Genomic DNA, 25848 nt, shown 5'->3' with positions numbered 1-25848 from the left:
TCCTGGTTCATCCCCACCTTCTGTTACATAATCTGCTCCCTGGGACTCACAGGGAACATACTTGCTATCCTATATTGTATATATTCTCGTATATTCCACCACGAAAAGAGGAGGATGTATGCAGTGCATGGACTCAACATGTCCTTGGCAGACTTTTTCTTTTCCATGTGTCTCCCCTTTTGGGCAGTCAGCTCTGTGTCAGACTGGCCATTTGGCCAGGAAGTGTGCAAAGCCATGTACACCATTTACACGGTAAGCTTCTATAGCAGCATACTGTGGATGTCCTTCATCAGCATGTATAAATCTATCCTCTTTAAATATGTCAAAATCAGTTTCAAAATCAATTTATACAAGTCCCCGGGCTGCAAGGCGTTACCCGTTGTCATATGGATCATGGCACTCGTCCTCTCTGCACCAGAGATAATGTACACCGGCATCAACAACCAGACTTGCTCGCCTTACGCTGGCAGCTCTGAACCACTTTATGCAGCATTCAGCGTGCAGATGAGTCAGTTCGCCGTGGGTTTCGCCATACCGCTCCTGGTCATGGGCTTCTACTACTTTACCATTTCAAAAGCAGCTTACAGATATAGGTATCCTGTTTTTAAACTCGGGCAAAAGTTAGCGTTGGCTGAGGTGGCAGTTTTTCTTCTCAGCCAGGCGCCCTACAACGTGGTCCTGCTTTTGGCCACGCTGGACATTGGCGGAATCGTGGACTACAAACAGAAAAGTAACCTATTTTGTGCCACCGACATCACCCAGTGCGTGGCCTTCTTGAGGTGCTGCCTGAACCCCGTCGTGTACATCTTCATTAGACAGACGTTCCGTAATGACCTACGGAAGTTACGGAGGGCCTGCTGCGGTAGGAGACGGAGCTCAGCAGAGGCCAGGGTCTGGAACCGGAACCGGATGCAGTACAAAGACGCCCGTGGCACGAGGCAGACGGCAGAAGAAGCCACTAGTCTGTACAAGGACACATGCAGTATGACTCGTACTACCGTCTCGTACGGTGCGAGGCAGAACCCAGAGGAATCCTGGGTCTGCATGAATCAGGAGCAGCTCAAGGATACCCGTGTTACGAGACGGAACGCAGCAGGAGCCCGGGTCGGCATGAACCAGAAGCAGTTGGACATCTATGGTAGGAAACGGAGCTCGGTGGCCACACGGAGACCACCACTACTTTCTCTCCCTAAAACTAATAAAGGACCACTTCACCTATCTTCATATAATAATAGGTCCTCACTAATAATCATGATACAATGGTACCATTTTTTTCTACTCAGTCTGTGTCTCATATAGGGCTGTGGGCAGTTATAAGGCAGTTCAGAACCTCATTTACAGTTATTGAACAATTTTTGTGGATCTTTTTTCGTTGAATGTTCGGCTTTTTTCCTGAACATTATGACATGCCCGAATAGGGACACCAGTAGGTTCCACATGGTTAAATGCCCGAACCTGCATTTTGTGGCTATATGTATAGTTGTCTCCACCAGGCCGAAGGCATGTGGGGAGAGTATGTTTTGCACTCCGTCCGTCCGCGTGTCCGTCCGTGTGTCCGTCCGTGTGTCCGTGTGTCCGTGAACAGCTAATCTCGGCCACCGTTAACCCGGTCGATGCCATATTTTGCACACACACTCCCTGGATGCCAACCATGAACCTCTGCCCCAAACTTTCCAGAACGGCCTGTTATAGCGCCACCAGGAGGCCGCTTTGTGCAAAACAAGTTTTTCAATGCCATATTTTGCACACACACTCCCTGGATGCCAACCATGAACCTCTGCCCCAAACTTTCCAGAACGGCCTGTTATAGCGCCACCAGGAGGCCGCTTTTTGCAAAACAAGTTTTTGCACAGTACACCTACAGATTTTCTCCAAACATCACGCAAATTGGTACACAGTCTCTCTAGAGCCATTCAACAAAACGGGTCTTTCAGATTTATCAGACTCCATCCTGATTGGTTAAGATTGGCTTCCAAAGTTCACAGGAGTGCTCAGTTTCAAACAAAATGCTGCAAATCATGAACACATCGCGTGATTTCCGTGAAATTGTGCACCCACATTCCCACTAGGCCGAGGACGAAATGCCACATGAACAATTTCAACTCAGCCTCAAGGTGGCGCTATAACTGGCCGAAAAGTGTTTTTACCTCTAACTGCACGGATCTGTGGATAACCTGGTGGAGACCTGTGCCCGGAAGGGCACTTTTTCTAGTTTTTTCTCCTTCTGCCAGTTTAGTGAAATGTCCACGCACTCTGATGCAAAACAACCGTTGTAAATTGTAATTGTAAATAAATACAGGTCAGGTAGCCTACCCAGGGCCAGCAAACTTTAGAAGGCAGTTATAGTAAATGGTGTATTTATACATATGTATAGCGCTTGTATCCAAAGCGGCACTATAGTAAATTGCAACGGAATATAAAAAAAATGTGATTCAGTGATTCATTGTGATCACATGACTTCTGTGTATGGATGCGTGTGAATATTGGACAGAATTAGTTGGAGTTGCAGACAAGATTACATTCGTTCTACATTTGCCAGGGCCGGAATTTCTTCCTGACTGCCCTCTATCTGATGCTGATTGGAGGGAGATGAAAGAGGCATCATCTAATCCTCAGTGCTTTAATGATCAGATGATGTCATCACTGTTCAAATACAGGGCAGACCTGGATATTGCCAAGTAAGCAGATCTGTCTGTCTGTCTGTCTGTGTGTGTGCATGAAAAGGTACATGTTAATGTGTGCATAGATAAGTGTCTTCATCTCCTTTTGTGAGATTCCATATAAATGCACCTAAAAACTACAGAAAAAAAACCTTTTTGCAGATAATTATGAAGACCTCCCCGTATAATTCTTAGGTCCCTGCTGACGTTTGTCGTCAACGAGACAGACACCCTGTCCTACGAGTTGTCGCTGAGCTACCTGAAGGCCTGCGTGGCGGGCGGCCATGACAGCGAGGTGTCAGACGTGCACGAGATGATGTGCGCACACTTTCCGTCGCTGGAAGCGGCTGCCTCCTCCCTGTTCATCAAGTCCTTCAGCAAGACAGAGAGGTGGAGGGAGGCCCTCAACATCCTGCAGGACATTAACAAGGTTAACTGACTGATCATATTATTATATTATTTATCTCAGTCATTGGAGATGAACTGTTCTCCAGTGCTGTACTACAGTAAATCTGGGCAATAATATAACCAAAATGTCATATCCCAAATGTGATGTTTTCTTTATCGCGTAATGCAATTGTTATTTCCAATTGAATTCAAAGTGATGCATTTTACTTTTTAATACTGCCCCCAAGTGTTTTAATTCACTTTATTAGAGATTTGAGCGGTGGCAATCTCATCTAAATGAAACCGGAGCTGGTCTCCATCTATTGTGGACTTGAATGAAAGAGTCACACAGGTGCAGGGTCTCAGTTAAGCTAAAAACATGTTACATAGCAGCAGCACCTGCTGATGATAGAGTGGAATTCTGCACAAACATAATAATATACAGTATTATAGTGGGGGTCACTGTAAAAATCCATACCTTTGCATGGATATGAATGATGATATGAATGATATACACATACCATTTGATCTCTGAGCTATGTTTGCAACCGGTTTGTCACCGTTTGTGGCAACCATTTTGCTTCCCTCGCCAGGAAGGAAGCATTTGGTTGAATCCGGTTGGGGAAGCAAAAATATGGCACAATTGGGAGAAACCCAAAACACGTGCCTTGTTATATGCTGCTCCCAGTTTTAATGTCAACACCCAAACACAGGTCTCCCTCCCCTCGCCTCGCAACTACAGCCAAGTCATCAGTGGAGCCGTCATGCACGGCCATTCAGCCACGGCGTGGGCACTCTACGATGAGCTCACCGACAAGGGAAGCGGTCCACACCAGGACACCTGGGAAGTGTTGTTCAGAGGAGGACCGAGGGAGGCGGGACAGGCAGGGAGTGAGCAACCAGGGAGCGGTCCTCAGTCTGAGCAGCAGGAGAGGCTTCTGGGCATTCTGCGCAACATGAGAGACAACCAGGTGTATCCACAGCAGAGACTAGTCGGCACCATCAAAACCTGGTTTGAAAGGTACGACTGCCGAGAATGGATGCCCAAGCAGAACACATACAATTTACTCAACTACAGTGTTATAAATGGAACCGAATGAATGAACGAACGAATGAACGAACAAACGAACAAACGAACGAACGAAGGAAAGAAAGAACGGACGAACGAACAGATTTATTATTGATTATATGACACAATATACAAAATAAAATGAAAACAACTGACATTAACAATCCTTCCTGTTCATATTACGTCTTATTATAACAGCCTACCACATAAGTAAAGTAATTACTTATAATTGTAATTAATTATCTTGTAGTAATGCTTGAATTAACTTAGGCTACCATGATTTCTCATAAAACCTCCCCACCATCTCCCACACTATTCTTTACCTGCGGTCTTTCTCATTTTCTCTCTCCAGTCTTCCTGGGCAGAAATGGAAAGGAAGGTGGCCCACCATCACCACTAAGTAAAAACATATATATTCACTCTTTCACTGCACTGTTTGTGTGTATTATCCCAAGCCCCAAGGAATATATTGTTTGCAAAATAGTCTTTGGGGTCATCAAGCTGTTCATTGTCATTCTGTGTGGATTTAGGGGTGTGTGCAGATGTTGTGGGTTTGTGCTAGAGTCCATTCAACTAACTACCGAGGAGTACCAACAACTGAAAGATGTAGTAATGACTAACATCCAAGGAAAAGATGTCTTCAAGAAAGCTACAGCCAAGGTGCACACCATAGACTGTATAGTGCACACACAGATTTGGACTAATGGTGCAAAATGTGTGTGTGTGTGTGTGTGTGTGTGTGTGTGTGTGTGTGTGTGTGTGTGCGTGTGTGTGTGTGTGTGTAGAAATAAGGTCCGATATTCAAATATTGCAGTGAAATATAATAAAATGCGATCCAGCAGGCTTGAAAACGTCGGAATCAGAAGCACAAAATACTCAAACAACTCTTCCACAACCGTTAGCCTGTAACTTGTCATGTCCATTTATACAAATTTACATATATTAAAGTATTAAAAAGCACATGTTATATGTATATTGTGTATATATACACAGTATAATGTAACGTTTAGCACTGAGCTGGAGTCGAACCCCAATCTTTTGCAGGGTCGTTACAGTATTTTAGAATTTTAATTTCTGCTAATTAGCATTAGCTAATTAACATCTATAGGCTTTGACAAAATTGGTTTCCAGCAGTAGCACATGGTATTTTCACTACAGCAAAAGCTGAAGGTGGGGAGGCGGAAGATCGGGGAAATTTGGAAATTGTGTGAGGCAATAGTCTGTGTCTACCATATTTGATTGATTGACTTCCCATTCGTATAAGAGGTACTTTCATTTAATTTATAAAATCTATTGTACCCATATTCTAATTAGGGGTTCTGCTGATTTCTTCGGACACCTGAGATTTTGTTTTTAAGCGTTTTCACATCCTCCCATCATTCTCTCTTTCGCTCACTCTCTTTCTCTCTAGGAGTTTAATAGGTTCAAGGAATTTGTGAAGCAGAAGCCGGCATTTCATGTGGTCGTAGATGGACTGAATGTGGCCAATATCACAACCAAAGGCAAGCAGTCGGAGACGGTGAGAAAACCAGACATGCAGACAGATATACTGTACTGTACATGAAGTGTGATTGGAAGCTAAGTCATAGATGCCATCCATTAGGTTCCACATAGGCACATACACACTGTAGATTAGAGATATGCCGGGTAATAATCATCTACAAAAGTGGTTTGATGTATATGGATAGCATCACCGTGGTTTTAAAGGACTTGTAGTGATGGTTGCGGTCCCATGGTAAAGCGGGTATGGGCTATTTGGGTCCTATGCGACGCATTTTGCGTTGTCTCGCATCGGATGGTGCATGTGTTGTGATCCAGGACAAATCAAAATGGACACCCCCAAATGTTTGTCTTTTTGTGTCTTCTTTTAACAAGCTCAAGTCAAAAGTGTGCTAATTAAGTATTATTAACAAGTTCAAAATGGCAAATTTGCAGGCCTGTCTGTCACACTGATTCACACAGTACTGGTCAGCAGAATGTGGGCCTGCTTCACATTGCACTGGAAACACTCAGAACACATACAGTAGAACAGCCAAAATTGTTTCAAATTGGCCTCATGCCTTAACCCATTCTGAACGGGCACCCATTTTGGTGTCAGCATCATGTTATGCTTTACCTATTGAAAAATAGCAGATCTACAAGCTCATATCGCGCCACCGAGTGGCGCGATACGAGCTTGTAGGTCTGCTATTTTTGAAAAATCGAAGAGCGACTGACATTTCTAGAATCTGATCTCAGGTCAGAATGGGTTAATCAGACCAGTGTGTGTCCAGTGGAAACCTCGTATGAATCTGATCTCAGGTCAGAATGGGTTAATGTTTGACTTGAACCGTAGGTCGTACAATGAAAATACTTGTTCTACTACTCCCTCACACATATGGATACACATCTCTGGGGTGGTACATTTTGGGGGCCCTGGGTAGGCAACCCAGCCTTGCATTTTACTGTATGCATTTGTTTTACCCTACCTGTGACCTCTCTCTCTCTCTCTCTCCATCCCAGGTGTTAGCGGTGGTGTCGGAGTTGGAGCGTCAGGGTCAGGTTGTGTTGGTTCTGGGCAGGGAACACATGCTTGAGCCATCCAGGTCCTGGGACCAACACCATATGAGCCTTATCCAGCAGAAGGCACACTGCTTCTTCACTGACAACGTGTAAGTCCCTCTGAGAATATAATATACAGACACATTATGATCATTGGTGATTATTATGTAACACCCGGGAATCGAACGCGAGTCTCCCACGTGAAAGTCCTATATCTTAACCACTAGACCAAAGGGACAATCCCCATGGGGGAGATATTAGACTTTTGAGGCCATCAGGCTGAGGCGCTCTGCTAAACATAGTCCGTAACATTAAATAAAAAGCGGCCAATACTCCTTTCCCAGTGCAAATGTTTGAGATACAGTATACAACCACTGGTCCCCTCTGTTTTAAGAAAACATCCTCATTCCTCAAATGTTATCGATGTCAATGCAGTGTTGCACCAGTCAGCCGTCATAAAAGAGTGATTTTAACAGCCATTTTAACTCTTAAACTGAACTGAACTGAACTGAATTCAGATTTTAACCCTATAAGCATGTAGATATGCAGTATAATTCAGTAGATATATCCATCTTCTTGCTGACCTACCCATCTCTTTCTGCCAGTCTGTACTTTACATAACCTCAATCTGCATCTATTGATCCACCTGCCACTATTTTTTTTTTAATCAGTTCAGAGGACTCCTCCTTCCTCCTGTATGCCGCGTTGCATTCTGGGAAACACTGTCGGTTCCTGAGCAGCGCCCTGATGAGGGACCATGTGAAGGCGTACCTGCCAGACGGAGGCTCCAGACGCCTGTTCTTCAAATGGCAGCGAGGACAACGGCTGGCGGTGGACGGATGCATCGCAGCCAACGGGAGTGTCTGTTTCCAGGTGAGAGGAGGAGACAGGGAAGGGAACATTTAGCCAGTTTACAGTCTTTCAAATGGCTGTGGGGGCATATGATAATACCAACTATATTATCACAGTTACTGTACATCCACAATTTCTGCTTCCCTGCTGTGTGTGTGTGTGTGTGTGTGTGTGTGTGTGTGTGTGTTTCAGAGTATCCCTGGTTATGACACCATAGTACAGAGTGGAGACAACACTTGGCATATTCCTTTTGACGACTCGGATGAGGAGAGGACCGGCTGTGAAGTACCACAACGATGGCTGTGTCTCACCAAGACAAACAAAACTGTTCATGTGGGACGAACTGTTCATTCGTAACAGCCGGGCTCACCCATTTCCACACCTAACCCCATCTACAACAACTCTACTGCAAATCTCTTCGCCACGATAATAGCTGATCTACAAGCTCACGGAATTCCCAGAATAGGGGATGTGGAGGTGGTTGATTTAACTCTTATGCAACCAATTGGACCCACAATGAACTCATTAATCCACTCACATCAAACTCTCATACAGTATGGTTTCATTATTCAACTGTGGAAATGCAAATTAAATTCTCTAATAAATGTAATGCAACAGAAGGACTCTTTCAAACGTATTATTATCTTTATCATCCGTTTGTCATGTGTTTTGTAGAGTGGGTAGAGTAACCAAGATTATGTCCTGACTCCTGAAGTAAACAAAGGATGACTTTAAAAGTCATGACTCAAGTAGAAGTAAAGGTAGTCATCCAAATAATCCGGTAAGGGAAAACCCTCCCGCGCACTCAGATCAGCCAACACAGGGAAGCTGGAAGTACCCTCACTAAAAACGCCGGGACAACACTCCGAGTCCACACGTCCCGAGTCCACACGTCCCAAACTCTTCTCCCTTCTGGCTCCAAAACTGTGGAATGCACTTCCAGTCAGAACTGCAGCGTCACTCCCAATCTTCCGCCGTAGTCTGAAAACCCACCTTTTCAGACTCCAGCATGGCCCATAGCACTTGCCCTACCCCCTTAGATAGCATTTCTGTAGACTTAGATAGCATTTGATACCGACTTATAGCATGTTATGTAGACAGCACTATAATTGCATTGTATGTACAGTAGTCATAGCACGTCATAGTACATATGTATAGCATAGTATAGTATATGTATAGTTTATATGTATAGTTTCATTATATAGATATTCCACTGTTACGTTTCATGATAAATGCTTTTTATGTGATGTATTCCCATGCTTTTTTTGTTCTTGCTTAATGCAAGTCGCTCTGGATTAAGAGCGTCTGCTAAATGCCTAAATTGTAAATTTGACTTCGATGCCTCATGTCAAATGCACATATGGAGATCAACAAACACTGATGTCAGACAGTACATATATAGTACCTCAAAGTACCCCTTGGAGGACCCTTATCTAAACAAGTCTTGGTGCTTTTTCTGGCTTTATTCCTCTGTATAGTGTATACCCATTCTGCAAACTGTAAATAAAATGTAAATAATTGATCAATAGGGGTACTATACTCCTATTTGAGAAACACAGACTGTCCTGCGGAGTGCGGATCTCTTTGGTCAACCAGTTGAGCAGGTTTTATTGCCTACTTAATTTAATGAAGTGGTTTATAATAACAGTCGGGTAACCTTATGACACTTTTAGGGCCTTTTTCGTTTCACTGAGTGACAGGCTGCGTGCATTGTTGCTGTAGTCAAGATTCACCACATGTATAATTATTAACTAAAATGTGACTGAGTGACTTTGGACAGCGGATTTCACTTGCACATTCTTGGCCAGGAGGCAGGAGCTTAACCCATTCTGGGCGGGAACCCCTTTTGGTGTTAGCACTATGTTATGCTTTAGCTATTGAAAAATAGCAGATCTACAAGCTCGTAGCGCGCCACTCGGTGGCGCGCTATGAGCTTGTAGATCAGCTATTTTTTTTAATCGACTGTCAGGATGTAGAAGACATTTTTAGAATCTGATCTCAGGTCAGAATGGGTTAAAGGCGTGTACAGGCGCACTGTTAACTGTTGGACAATGGACGGCAGTAAGTCGGAGAAGCTTCAACTGAAGCGCGAGGTGGGGGTGGTCGGAGCCGTGTCCCTCATCGCGGGGACGATGATCGGCTCGGGCATCTTCATGTCTCCCCAGTCCGTGCTGTCGAACATCGGCAGCCCCGGCGCCAGCCTGGTGATCTGGGCGTGCTGCGGCGTGCTGGCCATCATGGGCTCGCTCTGCTACGCGGAGCTGGGCACCGTCATCCGAGAGTCGGGCGGAGAATACATCTACATCCTCAGGACGTCGGGTCCGGTCCTCGCCTTCATGCTGATCTTCACCTCCGTGGTGTTTGTGCGACCCGCGAGTGTCGCCGGCATCGCGCTGAGCTTCGCCCAGTACGTGGTGGCCCCGTTCTATTCGGGCTGCGCCCCGCCGGCGCAGGTGGTGAAGTGCGTGGCCGCGGCTGCGATCGTCGTGCTGGCCGCGGTGAACTGCCTGAACGTGCGCTTCGCGATGTCGGTCCAGGTGTTCTTCATGATGGCCAAGGTCCTGGCCCTCGTGCTGATTGTCATAGGAGGCGTGGTGATGCTTATCAAGGGACACACGGACAACTTTGACGACTCCTTCGCCGACACAAACTTGGGCGTCAGTCCAATTGGGGTCGCTTTCTACCAGGGACTGTGGTCCTATGACGGATGGAACAATCTGAATTATGTGACAGAAGAGCTGAAACGCCCAGAGGTAAATAGAAAGACAGGAGGTTATGTTATAGGTGATCTGATACCAGCCTATAACATCTAGCTATAGCCTACTACATAATACATCCATGCATTCACATAAGACTGGGCTGTGTGCGTTTTTGCTAGGTCAATGGAGCACCCAAACGGAAGAAAATGCACAACAAACGATCAGTGTAGTTCCCTAACTTTGTATGAACATTAACCTATTCTGACCTGAGATCAGATTAAAAAAAATGTCTTCTACATCATGACAGTTTTCTGAAAAAGCTATGTTTCTATGTCAGTCGTTCAAAATTAGCAGACCTACAAGCTCGTAGCGCTATGAGCTTGTAGATCTGCTATTTTACAATAGCTAAAGCATAACGTAATGCTAACACCAAAACTCCCTAAAATGGGTTAAATTATAGACTTATGGCTTGCCACTAGACGGTGGTTTAACCAAATCTTGTTCTCCAAATCTAGTAGTCAAAAACATCACACACACATCTGGAAATGGGAAGAACAGATTGAGACAAAGCTACATTTCTTTATTGTCTCCACCAGGCCGAAGGCATGGGGAGAGAGTACGTTTTGCACTCCGTCCGTCGGTCCATCTGTGGACAGCTAATCTCCGGAACCGTTGGCTTGATCGCAGCCACACTCATCTGCACACACACTCCCTGAATGCCACAGCTGAACCTCCGCCCCAAGGTTTTCACATTGGCCTCTTATAGCGCCACCAGGAGGCCGCTTTGTGCACAACAATTATTTGGACAGTACACCTACAGATTTTGTCCAAATATCACGCAAATTGGTACACAGTCTCTCTAGAGCCATTCAACAAAACAGGTCTTTCAGATTTTTCAGACTCCATCCCGATTGGCTAAGATTGGCTTCCAAAATTTGCAGGAGTGCTCAGTTTCAAACAAAATGCCGCAAATCATGAACACATCGTGTGATTTCCATGAAATTGTGCACGCACATTCCCACTAGGCCGAGGAAGAAATGCCACTGGAACATTTTCAACTCAGCCTCATGGTGGCGCTATAACTGGCTGATTAGTGTTTTTACCTAAAACCTTTTATGCACACTCCCTAGGGGCCAAGGAGAAACCTTTGCATGCAATGTTTCACATCTGCTCTTTATAGCGCCACCAGGAGGCCGACATATTTATAACACATTTTCCAATATTACTCCAAATTTCACGCAAATCGGTACACATGCGCTCCATAGTCATGTTATCAAGACTGGTTTGTTTGATTGCTCATAATCCAACCTGATTGGCTACGATTGGCTTCTAAAGTTTTCAGGAGTATAACCCTCTTTGTACACATCGCCACAACTCCTCAACGCAATGCCACTTGACAGTTTTCAAATCAGCGCTACAACAGGCCAAGTCGCCCCAAGTGTTGTTGCAATATAGAAAGTATAATGATTATTATTTGGTTACGTGTCTGCTCAGGGAGTCAGGGACACTTTGACACGTAGACCACTTTAAAACCCCAAATAATTAGTTTAATTAGGAATGTTAGATGACAACAAAGATATGCTTAGCCCATTACTATAGGATGTAAAAAGCATTGGTGCATTTTTACTGTCAGTTCTTGTCATTGTTGATGTTGACCTATGCCAAACGTCACTTGATTTGTCTTGATTGGAGTTTTGAAATGCGTATAGGCTGACATAGCTGGATGCACTATTGCAATCTCAATGAGCAACATAGCTTGTAATTTATGTCCTCCTTTCTGTGGTATCTGGAACCACAATAAATAACTGTTCATAGTATACTGTGACATTACATTGCCTCGTGCCTCATAACATCTTTAGAGTAAACAAAGTATCAATCGCATTTCATTGGACTTTGGATAATACATTTGTTTTCACAGTATTACAATCTGGCCTAACCATAAAAGACAAGACAAGAGGGAGGCTTGTGTTCAAGGGTCACTTGGACAGCTGCTCAAGGCTGAACCCTGTTTAATTCTAATTGTTTATCCCCTTGTGTTGCACCTTGAAGGAATCTACACTAAAGTCTCTTCACTGAGACTGAAGGGATCTGAAGTAACAGCCGCATGTCCTGCACGTCCTTGTACCCAAGTGTCAATACTGCAATAATTAACAGGCTCACTAGATACTCCTTGTCATCGTACACACTGGATCACAGGTGTGTAGAAATAGAATAGAACAGTTGCAGAATGGACCATGGCACACAGAAACTCAACCTTAAGAGAGAAGTGGGGATTATTGGAGCCGTGTCATTCATTGCCGGCACCATGATGGGGTCGGGAATCTTCATATCCCCCCAGACTGTGCTGTCGACCATTGGCAGCCCCGGGGCCAGCCTTGTGATCTGGGCCTGCTGTGGACTGATAGCCATAGGGGGTGCCCTCTGCTATGTCGAGCTAGGCACCGTCATCCCCGAATCCGGAGGGGATTACATCTACATACTGCGCACGTCAGGGAAAGTGGTCGCCTTCATGTTCGTGCTGAGCTTCATCATTGTCATGAGGCCCGCCAGTGCCACGGGAATAGCACTGAGCTTTGCTGAATACGTTGTGGCACCGTTTTATGGCGGGTGCCCTCCCTCTGAGCTGGTGGTGAAGTGCGTGGCTGCAGGAACCATCATGTTGCTGACCATCATCAACTGTCTGAACGTCCGTTTGGCAACATTCATCCAGGTGTTTTGCATGGGCATCAAGCTGCTGTCACTGGCGGGGATTATACTGGGAGGCATAGTGATGCTTTTCAAAGGCCACACGGAGAACTTTGAGGATTCCTTTGAGGGAACGAATGTTGGTGTCAGTACTATTGGGATCGCCTTTTACCAGGGCCTGTGGTCCTATGATGGATGGAATACTCTGTTTTATGTTACAGAAGAGCTGAAAAATCCAGAGGTGGGAAATTCAGCATTTGCTATTCATAATGTAGTAGTACTAGTAGTAGATATACTAGATTCAATCACAATAACTCATATGATATCTTAGTAGTTAATGACCAGCTTAAGACACTGAATACTTATGCTAGTTCTGAACTGTATAATAAACTTGCATGGTGCCCAAATAAGGGGAGTAAAAAAATGGAATACAAAACAACTGCTGCAGTCAGATGACAGAATGACACCGTCTGTCATACTATGCGCAGTACTGTATATGAGTTGGGGGTAATGTATCAATCTTTAACTAACAATACAACAAACAATTGTGTAAAAGTTAATATTTACTCACACCTAGTGACAGATTGACACAAATTATCTTTGTTTCATCTTTTGCCAATGCCATATCTGATCTGCCAGCCACACAAACAAGTCTGATTTCTTTGAGTGATTCGATCGCTCTTGCAGCCACTGGAACACGAGTGCTTTCTGGCCACCATGGCTGACAATAAAGAACCTGAACGACTGAGAATGAAGCGGTCATTGGGGTTGCCTGGCGGTATCTCTCTGGTTGCAGGAACCATGATAGGATCTGGTATATTCATGTCTCCACAGTTTGTGCTGTCGAATGTAGGAAGCCCGGGAGCGAGCTTAGTGATCTGGGCTCTCTCTGGCCTTGTAGCTATGTTTGCAGCGCTCTCTTACGCCGAGATCGGGACAATCATCTCTGAATCCGGTGGGGACTTCATCTACATATTGCGGATCTATGGCCCGTGTCCTGCTTTCTTCTCGGCATTCACATTCCTGCTGGTTGTGAGGCCGGCAGGCATTGCCGCGATATCACTAAGCTTTGCAGAATATGTCATAGCACCCTTTTACCCGGGCTGCCAACCCCCTGAAATGATAGTGAAGTGCACCGCAGTCGGAGCAATACTGCTTGTATCCACAGTCAACGTTTTGAACGTGCGCGTTGCCATCAGAATTCAAGTGGTGTTCTTGGTGGCCAAAGTGTTTGGCTTGATCGTAATCGTGGTCGGAGGGATTGTCAGCCTCGCGCAGAGTTCGGACACGATAGCACAAAATTTGAACTTTGGAGATGCTTTTGACGGCACTCAGTTGGGTGTAAGCACATTAGGGATGGCTTTCTATCAGGGACTCTGGTCCTATGCTGGCTGGTACAACTTGAACTATGTGGTGGAAGAGTTGAAGAGACCAGAGGTAAGTCTATAAACCAAAAATAACCAGTGGTGTAAAGTAACCATTTACTCAAGTACTGTACTTGGGTACAGTTTGATTATTTCCAATTTATAACCACTTCAGCCCTACAGTATATATATATATATATAGGCTTGTATATATATATATGCTTTGGCTTGTGACTACAGAGCTTGTAGATCTGCCATTTAAAATCATACATTTTAAAAACTGTCAGGTGCTCACAAAAGCCTGATTATGTTAAAATGGCCCCAAACATGTTTGAAAATGAAATACCCCTTTAACCCATTTTAGGCGGGAACCCCTTTTGGTGTTAGCATTATGCCATGCTTTAGCTATTGAAAAATAGCAGATCTACAAGCTCATAGCGCGCCACGAGCTTGTAGGTCTGCTATTTTTGAAATATCGAAGGAGGACTGACATAGAAACATAGCTTTTTCAGAAAACTGTCATTTTCAAACAGACATTTTTAGAATCTGATCTCAGGTCAGAATGGGAAACAAATGTGAGTACCGTACTACTTCTTCCATCACTGAGAATAGCCAGAGCATGATGCCGATCCAGATTTTGAATAGTCCTAGACCACGATTACTATAATGCTTTGACCGAGATTTTGTAAAAGAAAAATCATTTAAATCATTTTTCATTCATTTGTAAAACCACCGATTTCATCTATTTAGCACAGATACATGTAGCTGTTTATAAGTTAGGAGTAAAGATCTGGTTTGCACACAGTACAGTACCTCCCAAGCACTCTAAGCACCAGGAACAAAATGTCTTGATACTGCTGCTATTCTTTGATTCTCTGATTATTCTTTTTTGTGTGTCATTTCCTTGTTGTTCTAATATATGTTAATTATTAAATGTTATTACTGCTACAGTACAATGTCTAGGGAAATTCAGAACAAAACAATTGTGCCTGTGTGTGTACGCAAGATGTAACAATAAATAAACCTTGAACTTTGAATTTGGTTTTGATTAATGGTTTGTGAACTTGTGAACTCGCACACACAACAATAACATTTAACTTGTGAACACGCACACACAACAACAAAAACATTTAACTAAAAAGATGAGCAAACATTTAACTACTACATAATAGTGAGTTATTCCATGTTATCCATCTAAAAAGGGGTGTGCTGCGTACTGAGCATAGTAAACTAACTACAGTTGTGACTTTCTTTTCTGCATGGATCAGGTGAACCTTCCCAGAGCCGTCCTAATAGCCGTTCCCATGGTGACGGTGTTATATCTCCTGGTGAATGTGAGCTACCTGACAGTGCTGACGCCCAAGGAGCTGATGTCCTCCAGTGCAGTAGCGGTTACCTGGGGGTAAGACACAACTCCCCTTTCTCCAGGACACCAGGAACATCTGTAAATGTACAAATAGAGCCTGTTTAACCCATTCTGACCTGAGATCAGATTCTATAAACGTCTTCTACATCCTGACAGTTTACCATTCTGACCTGAGATCAGATTCATACGAGGTTTCCACTGGACACACACTGGTCTGATTAACCCATTCAGACCCGAGATCAGATTCTAAAAATGTCAGTCGTTCTTTGATTTTTCAAAAATGGCAGACCTACAAGCTCGTATCGCGCCACTCGGTGGCGCGATATGAGCTTGTAGATCTGCTATTTTTAAATAGCTAAAGCATAACATGATGCTGACACCAAAATGGGTGCCCGGTCAGAATGTGTTAATAAGCATATACTTACCTCCATCAGTTTTATATACTACAAAAAGCCAGAATAGCAACCAATTCTAGTCCATGGGATCCGTCTACACTTCAGTTTTCAACCCTAAATATAATAACTATCTTCAATATAAATGTCCTTCAAACATGTATTCACCTACAAGACAAAATATCAGTGTATCCATCTCCCAGACCACTTCAAACAGTACTTCCAGCCAAATTCCAGTTTTCAGACCCTAGAGGCAGTCAGACCAGCTGTGGCAGTTCTCCATCAAATATAAAAAGTGTCTCCTTGTGGAATACCCATTTACAGCATAGTAGTGGCTACCACATCCTCTATCTACCTATACAATAAGTTTAATAAATAGATTAAACACCCAAGGGAGTAATTAGCTATAGGAATTAATACATAATAACATTGTCACTTTATGGATACTCTTTTCAATTTTTAGAGTAGTACTAGCAGTCTTTGCTTTGTTTTGCTTTTGTTTTCTGCCCAGTAATATGTACTTTTATAATTGTTTTGTCCCATTTGTTGATGTTGCACATTATTTTTACTAACTTGGAGCTGCACTTTAACATTTATTAATGGAACTTATTTATTGCTAGATCAGTGGTTCTCAAAACATTTAAATTTCATAAATAATTCTGGGCGTGTTCCATTTGTACACTCAAGAGTTACAGACCTGTAAGGGTCCATTTGGAACCCCTTCAAGGAACCGACGGCCCTTTGAGGGCCTCCTATATTCAACTATTAGTGTAGATTTTCGTCTTACACAAATATTAAAGTCCCATTGACAATGGAAAATTTACGTCATATGTGGACGAGCAAATCGGCCATTATCTCCCTACATAAACATTAAATTCCCATTGACGATGAATGGACAATTTGACGTCATAGTGTCTGAGCAAATCGACATGTTACGTCATGATGATGTACGGGTGTGCTTTTTGAGGGGTGCTAGCCCCTCCTATATACAGCTTTTGTCCACACACACACACGTCTCAATATTTACCATTGACAATGAAAGGACAGATAAATGTCCGTCAAATATGACGTAAATTTGTGGCAACACAAACATTAAATTCCATTGACAACGTATGTAGACGAGCAAATCGGCTAGCACATAAATATCATATTATATATATTATATTATATCATATTATATCACATAAATTCATTTCATGAGATGATGTATGATGATATATAATGATAAGAGCGCCCCTCACTTCACACGGGGGTGATCGTTAAATGACACACTGGTATCAGATCGGTACTCTGTCTGTATTGACTTGACTGTTATGGATAACCATCGAAATCAATATTGGCAAGGATAAAATGGTATCGGTACATCAACGTTTTCGTTTCCCACCACTTGTTCTTTTTAACAGGAACAAAGTTCTAGGGAGCTGGGGTTGGATCATGTCAGTGGCTGCAGCGCTATCTGCGTTTGGTTCTCTGAACGGGACATTCTTCAGTGGTGGTCGTGTGTGCTTTGTCGCAGCGAGGGAAGGACACATGGTCAGACTTAAACATTCATTCTCTGCTTCTGGCGACATTTTACCACTGGGGTATAGCAGCTTCTGACAAACGTTTTAAGTCATAGTAGGCCATTTAACATAGCAATGTATACATTTTATTAAATTGTATTGATCATTTCCCTCTATATCCGCAGTCAGAAACACGGCCCTCTTGATGTATTTTGGTGTTTTGACTGTTTGCCCTATGTTTGTTTTAGTAGTTCAAAAATGGCCCTGCATGTCTACCAAAACAAAACACTCAAATACAGTAAAATTTTTTGTATTTTCTTTTCTTTGTTATTGTGGTAGGCCACAGGGCAACCACACTATCGTTATTGTTTCTAGAGTAACTTCTGACGTCAGGTGGGTCTATGGAGTTTTCCATTTTTATGTCATGCTGATGCCATAATATTCTAAGGGATTACGTGCATAAATTAACTGCAACTACTTTAAAAAAATATATAGTTCACTAACTTTACTTTTTGCCTTTCCTCAAAGCCAGGTATACTGGCCATGGCCAATGTCCATAGACTGACTCCTTCTCCAGCACTCATCTTTACCACGACTGTTTCCCTTCTAGTATTGATCCCTGGGGACTTCCAGAGTATTGTCAACTTCTTCAGGTAAGGATAGGAAATGGTTCTTCATGCTGCATTCACGTGGAATCAGCCAAGCGGTATACGGCATGTCGTTTTAGTGGACGGGAGCAGGACGGTAAACGGAACAGGACGGCACGGCAGCACCGGCAGCCAGAACCGGCGACGGTAACGGTACAGACGGCATCAATGTTAAAATATTTAATCTTTTTACCGTTCCGTGCCGTCCAGCAGGTTTTGCCGTTTACCTGATTCCATGTGAATGCAGCATTAGGCTTTGGATTATTTTACAAAATGGTGTATATTTATATATTTTACTTTGTATATCTTATGTTACAGTATGTTTTGTCTTTGTCTAACGGCCATTTGTATTGATATTTTCAGTTTCACTGCCTGGTTTTTCTATGCAATCACATTGTCTGGACTCTTGTATCTCAAGATCAAGAAACCAGAGCTCCCCAGACCATACAGGGTGAGTCCAACAAATGCAAAGAGCACGGGCTACAGTCATGAGTCTCATGACAGCATAAACTATCATTTACAACTGTGTGAGAAATTAAACACTTGTGGGTATTATTACACAATAGTAATATTACACAAAATGACATAAATAGCTGTGAAAGCAATTCACTTTTAATTATTTAATTTAATGTATGTTTAATGTGTGTACTTGTCTGTACTGCCTTCCAATCCTTTCAGCAGATTATTTTGCCAGGGAGCAAGTAAACACAATGAGCTCTGGACAAAGCCCAGAGTTTTCTTATCTAAATTAAGAAAACTAAATCGTTTTTCTGTAGTCGATTGTAAGTTATATTATTATTGTATTATTGTACATTGGAGCCAAATGTGAATACACAACACAGAGAAGTAAAGAAATAGTACAGATTGCAGATTGGTATAGCCTGTGTGTTATTATTTATCCTTTTCTCTTTGCAGGTGCCAATTGTACTCCCCATACTGGTGGTCATTGCGGCAGTTTTTCTCGTGCTGGCGCCCATCATAGACGACCCCCAAATAGAATACCTGTATGTGACCCTATTCATTTTTAGTGGAGTACTGGTCTACGTGCCTTTCATCCATTATAAGCTGTGCCCTGGTGTGTTGGAGAAGCTCACAGTGTTTCTGCAGCTTTTATTAGAGGTTTCGCCAGCAGACAAAAACCTTTGATTTTCACAGGTATTCATTCACTGATTGCCTCCGTTTCACTGAAACAATAATTGTTAGACCTCTCAATGCTGAATCAGCATGGTTAAGTAAAACTAGTAGACCTCATAACAAGTGATGTGAGTGGGTGACTTCATCATCATGTAATATAACAATAACTTTTGTATTTAAGTTTATTTTTTTTACCATTTTTGTTCCATTTGGTCAAATAAAAAATCCAATACCACACCCCATTTAACAGTGGCATTGCTGCAGTACTCAAATCCAGTATCAAGTCCACTTTTTAATATATTCAATCTCATCTCGCCCATCATTTCATCATCATGTCTCGAAGCAATTGGGACTCGGGACTCTTCCCCCACCAAGTCCACTCGAGTCACTATACAATAATGCAATGAAATAATATTGTATTATAGCCTACAAATGGGGAGCCCATTCACATGAACATTATAAGAGATTATGCATACGTTTTGAAGAGTTCATTGTAGTAGGCCAGGCATAACGTAGAACTGACCAGCCTGCAGTATACCCAAGTTTGAGCTTTTCCAAAGTCAGTAAAACTTAATTGCAGTGTTTCAGATCAAGATTGTCTTCTATATACCTATCAAATAAGAAAAAAACAACAATAATTCATGCCTCGCCTCGGTCTTGGTGTCGACTCAGACTCGACCCCTCCCACACTCAGTCTTGACCATTTAAGTAGGCCTATTAATGTTTTTTGAAACCTGAATCATGGTTTACTGCTGAAATGCCAGACCGTCCATAAAAGACAAACAAATACAAAAGCTTGAACAAACAAATACCAATTTGAATAAATAAGTAAATTGCACCAAAAACCCACAACATATGTATGGCCCATTGACGTTTTCTTTTCACTGGCCTCACAAACAAGAAAACAATAATTCATTGTGATGGCTACAGTGCAGACAGAGCTAAATATTTCCACTTAATTTTGGTAGCTGTGAACCTAGTAAGTTTTCCTCCCCGTGATGACCATGGTCGTTTCCTAAATTGACTTCTAGACGAATGTGCATTAGTTGGCAAGTTAGTCGAGTCAGCTTCAAGAACGCATGGCATACTCGGTCCCGGAAGTTATGTGGGAACGCCTACTGAGTGGCAAAGAACTACTTTCTGGCCTTGACAGCCCATACCATAGATAATGTCTATGGCCCATACTGTACATCCAAACAGAAATCTGATTGCATTAAACGAGGTAAACAATGTTAAACTCACTTTGCCACTCACTTTATGCATGCACATACCCTCTATTGTGCAGTTATTTTCTCAAAACAGACTTTCTCACAGTGCATTATCCCTTACATAGAGATCCTTCTATTGTTTTTTGAGTAGGCGGGCCGCCTACTGTAGGCCTACTGTAGGCCTACAGTATGTGTCAATTCTTTGGGAATCCTTGCAAAATACAGTACTTGCATAGCAACGGCATGGGTTCATAACCAAAGGTAACGGTTTTCATTTTTGAAAGCCTGCTGGATAATATATTGCTAATATATAAACCTACATTTCTCGTGGGATGACCTTTGTTTTTGGTTCAGCCATGGTTTATTCTATGATGCACACTTACCATTAATTTGTGTATCTCTATCTTTTAACATCCCTTTTTTTCTTTATTTTGTAAGCTTGTCTGCTTGGTTGTCCGTTTTGTCCATGTCAAGAACATTGATGTTTTAAAATCAATAAAAAATTAAATTAAAGTAGGACACTGGTTTCAGTTTTCAGTTGAAAAATGTTATATTTTCATTTTTCAAACATTTTCCAAAGAATAGTGGAATTAGCCGATCTACGAGCTTGTATAGATTAGATTGGCTACTTCAACCATTATTAATGTTTTAGTATTAAGTTATTGAATTATGCAAGTTATTTGTCATCTGTGCTGCTGCGCAGCTTTTGTTTACGAAGCCTAAAAAAGCCAGACTTTGTAGATTTTGTCTTTCACAAACATTAAATTTCCATTCACAATGAATAGAGATAGAGATGCGCCGATCGATCGGCCACCGATCATGATCGGCCGATCATGCCTGTATCGGATCGGATCGGATTCTCAAAATAAATCAAAATTGCCGATCAAAATGCCCGATCAAAACAGACAGTGGGACAGTGGCAAGTCTCCTTTAAGGGGGCGCCTGTTTTTGCAGCTCCGGTCGCTGTTGAGAGCTTGTAGATCCGTCTGTTTGTAGCGCAGCTGCGCAGCCAGGGAAAAAGTAAGAAATAAGTTACGGGAGGCATACTATCATCCGACGGAGCAATGCTCCGAGGTGCGCTGCGGGTCGGGAGAGGGTTGCGGTTAGGTTTAGGTGTCTGCCCCGGGGGAGGTTAGGGTTAGGGTGAGGGAGGAGGTAGGTTGTCGTTCGGACCAATGCTCCGTCGGATGAAAGTACTACACTCATAAGTTACAGGTGGAGATGAAGTGAAGTTGGAACGGACAAGCAGATGCAAGCCAAGCTATTAGCTATTGGCTCGCCTTAGATTAAAGGCGGAGATGAAGTTCAATCAGTGCTTAGATTACACGCTAATCTAAGCACTAAAATAACGATCAGCGAGCCTATACAGTATACAAGTGCTAACACTAGCAGCCTGCTTTTTATTTTAGTCTGTACAGTGAAATGTTCAGTTGTCTGTGTCCGTGCACTGAACATGTACGGTATGTTATTATTATTATATTTTTGTATTTGATGAAAGAAGAAAGCTACAGTTTGCTCTCCAAGTTGTCTCTAAGACAGTGGTTCCCAAACCTTTTCACGTCAAGGACCCCCAAATTGACACTGATCAGCCCACGGACCCCCATTTGAAAAGATATGCCAGGGACCCCCATAAGAAGATTGTAGCAGTGATTCTCAAATTTCTCCACCAGTTTAATTTCAAGGACCCCCAGTTTGACTACGAACCCCCATTTAATGCCACTTCTATCTCTGAGACCCCAATTTATATTGTAAAATCAATGTTAAGTGTTAACCCAAACGGGTCCATTTGGTTCCAAACTATCCTTTTAGCTGGGGACCCCCTGGAACTCCCTCAAGGACCCCTGGGGGTCCACGGACCCCACTTTGGGAACCACTGCATTTTGAGTCTCTACAGTTTACTCTGTAACCTCCAAGTTGTCTCTATTAAAGAGAGTCTAGAGTGAAATATTGCACGTTGCCTCAGCTTGCAAAAAAACTTTCTCATCTCCTAATTTTTATACTTACAATGTCAATGATGTGTAAGAAGAGTACAGTAGAAAATACAGTAAGTATATATGCTACACAATGGAAAAAAATATGGATTTCACGACGCTGTGATCGGTATCGGCCTATACTGTTTCCAGTGATCGGTGATCGGCCCCAAAAAACCTGATCGGAGCATCTCTAATGGAAACATACCTGAGATTCAAAACAGATAATTAAGTACATGATGAGTGATTCATAACCATGGCAGGATTTAAAGGAATGCAGTGTCACAATAGTAGTTTGATTAGGGTGCCCAACCTTGATCAGAGCTGAGGAGGTCGTCTGTGGATCAAGGGTTTCCATGAATTATGCTTGTTGAGTGTTATTATGATTTAGTTGTTATTGTAATTTGACACTTTGAAACACTTTCTCTCAACTAACAAAATATAACTATTTACCATGCCATGTTCTTTTCCACTGTGGTCATACAGTTGACTTGACTCACACATAGCCTACCATGAAACTATATATATTAAAAATTGTGAATATTTAAAAAAATATATATACGGACATATGAACAACGTTCACTGGAGCTCACTGTGTTGTTGTGGAGCATTTGCTATAACAAAGTAGATAGACTAGACCCCATAGTGTCATGGCTGTAACTTGGTATCTGCATTGTGTTCTGTTGCTGCAGGGTGAACTATCACTATGGGTAGCAATGAGCATTATAGTATAATTGATGCCTTACAGGGGGGGCTGTTGCGAGACCCTGTCGTCTTGCCATTTTATCCCCTCTATTGTTCGCAAAGCTCTACTGTCAAAGCCATAAATTCTGGCAGCCAGGGTCTTATTCAGAGGCCAGGTTTCTGCTCCATAGAGAAGGATGGAGAGGACTGAGGGGTTGTAGATCCTTAGTTTTGTAGATATGGAGTGAGTGGTGGTGTCTCCACAGTGGCTTCCATAGTGTTTTCATGGCGCAAATTAGGAAATACTCCAGTAAAGTAAAAGCTCCTATTTGAGGCGCAGCCTAGGCCTAGGCTACTTTAGCCTGTCTCATATCAAGACAATAATACATACAACATTCTGTCAACACCAATTCATCCTGTAGTTGTTGCTTTACCAAAGGACGCACACAAGTCCTCCAATTCCTTAATGCTAAGCAGCTAATTAGCCAATAATAACACCTGCAGAAACTCACGTGTTTCATGGTAGGATGGATAATTCTTGTTTTGCTTTTTCTTTCACCACCCTTAAACACTGACAAGTTACTACTCTCTACTCATGTCGACGTCGAGTATATTTTGAGTCGTTTGACTTTTTTTTTTACTTCCAAACAAAAGCAGAGCTAGTAACAAACACAAAACAGTGTGTGTTTGTGTAGCCTAAAGCCTGGTGACGCAAGTTTGTTATGAGGGGGAGGGCGCGGCAATTGGACGACACTGGCTGTGGCTCCACTGGCAGGCTTGAAAGCGTCAGAAGTCCGTCGCGTCAGGTCTCACTTTAAATCCTTCCGGGGCTTTGGGCGGTTCCTAGAGGAGACGCACACGGAAGCCTATTTAAACGCCTGTAGTCCTCTATTTCTTCGTTAGCGAAGTGGGCGTGAGAGGGACGTTTGAGTGACAAGATGTTGACACAGACAAAGGCGCATTCTAATGTAGTCTATAAGTTGCTCTGTTGCTACTTCGCTGTCATGGCTGTTTAGACGACTGGTTAACGTACGTGCCTTTGGAACGGGGGACCCGGGTACGCCTCCCGGCCGAGGAGTTTTAAAACTAGTTTTGTTTTCGCCGACGACTTGCGGACGGACAACTTACATCTGACGCTCTCCTCCGCGCGGCGTCAGATGTAAGCTGCCGACAAGCGTGTGTCACCCGGCGGTGAGAAGGAGAAGGAGATTTTTGATTGATTGATTTAAATATTTATTAACAGTTTGCAGAATTACAATACATTTCAAGCACAAACTCAATACAAAGACTGTTAACTGTGAGTGGACGAACCAATTAAGCATTACACTTGTTTACAACAGGGTCCACATTGTTCAATTCATCAAAACATTAAAGACGTACAAATAGACACTTCTATATAGTTAAAGAACAGAACAGGAATTCATCATAAAACAGTGTTCCCTGACCGGGAATCGAACCCGGGCCGTGGCGGTGAGAGCGCCGCACCTTATCCACTAGACCACCACGGAGATGGATAATCATGATGAGAAGGGCAGCACATGATGAAGAGAACGGGCTATTTTATAAAGTATAAAAAAAAGTTATTTTCAATGTCATGGATCAGGGTTACAGTAAATGACAATGTAATTCAGCCAGGGGTGCCATGGATGAAAAGATTACAGGGGTGATCTGAAGCAAACATGAGAACCAATGCTTTACTTTATTTCTTCAGACGATTCTTCAGAACAATTTGGACATAATGTTACTTCGAGCAGTTCGAGCTGCCCACTGCCCAGATGTCTTCCTGTATCCCTTGACATGGCTTCACAATTCCCTCCCAGGGGGCGTTTGACAGCGTGAAAGAAGACAACTACAAGTATAACTCCTCCCAGTGGACGGGCTGCAGGCTGCATCTGTTCCATTGGCTAGTGCCTATCACTGCCGGGTGACGCGCTTCATTTTCACGCTTGTGCGCGGCTTCCATTTGAGTCTGTCCGTCGCGTCCATTTGAGACTGTCCGTAGCGTCCGTCGGGCGCGGAGGTGGAGCTTATTTTCCATCCACCAGCTGTCTAAAAAACCCACGAAGAAGAATACTTGAGCTTCAAGTTCACGCCTGCTGACGGCTAGATGTGCTCACAGGGATAGCCTCCCGATCCTTGAGCCCTCTTGGTCATCTAGCACCTGTCGCCTTTGCAGGTGTGCAATATACCGTAGCCTCGGAAACCACAGGCGATTTTAGTTATCGATCTACTGTAAACCCAGAGCCAGCTCTCAACGCCTCGCTGGCTATTAATCCAAGAATAGGAATGCTCAGGTTCAAGCTGGTTATTTTAATTCCAATATACATGTACTAATAAGGAAACTGATATTCTCTCAAGTTGTCAAGGTCAGTGTGTGTTTTTTTTTAAATTCCATATAAACTTTTTTAATTCAGTGTAAACTTTATTTTGACTATAGTCATGGTCTAAGATGTGATGTCATGTGGGTCATGACATCATCATACACTTGAGAAACACCTGCGCAGATTTGACAGAAAGTAGATCATGTCTACGGTTACTGTATCACTCATAACCTCTATTATTATTATATTTAGTATACCATTATTATATTTAGTATACCAAATTACATTTTATTATTTCAGAAATCGTAGCTACTAGTACTTGAGATGCATACTAAATTCAGGTGCCAAGATCGCACAGACACTATAA

The 25848-nt window shown here is 42.9% G+C and overlaps 2 protein-coding genes across 2 annotated transcripts; both read left to right on the top strand.

The window, feature by feature from the left end:
• Nucleotides 1-393: 393 nt before the first annotated feature.
• On the top strand, nt 394-8084 carry LOC310877764 (mitochondrial ribonuclease P catalytic subunit-like; the record flags this gene model as incomplete). Its single annotated transcript, XM_083791713.1, has 10 exons — nt 394-1138; nt 2540-2678; nt 2856-3090; nt 3761-4068; nt 4469-4516; nt 4647-4776; nt 5528-5635; nt 6619-6767; nt 7329-7530; nt 7702-8084. The coding sequence occupies 10 exons, from the start codon at nt 394-396 to the stop codon at nt 7864-7866; spliced, it is 2229 nt and encodes a 742-aa protein (XP_083647839.1). The 3' UTR covers nt 7867-8084.
• A 1476-nt stretch (nt 8085-9560) lies between these two features.
• Nucleotides 9561-19310, top strand: LOC310877763 (b(0,+)-type amino acid transporter 1; the record flags this gene model as incomplete). The annotated part of the gene is made up of 6 exons (XM_083791712.1): nt 9561-10262; nt 15526-15659; nt 17419-17548; nt 18046-18170; nt 18528-18615; nt 19080-19310. The coding sequence occupies 6 exons, from the start codon at nt 9561-9563 to the stop codon at nt 19308-19310; spliced, it is 1410 nt and encodes a 469-aa protein (XP_083647838.1).
• Nucleotides 19311-25848: the final 6538 nt, after the last annotated feature.

The sequence above is a fragment of the Protomyctophum parallelum genome (assembly GCF_964188405.1).
Source record: "Protomyctophum parallelum genome assembly, chromosome: 20".
In the NCBI taxonomy this organism is placed as follows: Eukaryota; Metazoa; Chordata; class Actinopteri; order Myctophiformes; family Myctophidae; genus Protomyctophum; species Protomyctophum parallelum.
The sequence above is the reverse complement of the archived record's forward strand: the minus strand, read 5'-3'. Positions and strand labels throughout refer to the sequence as shown.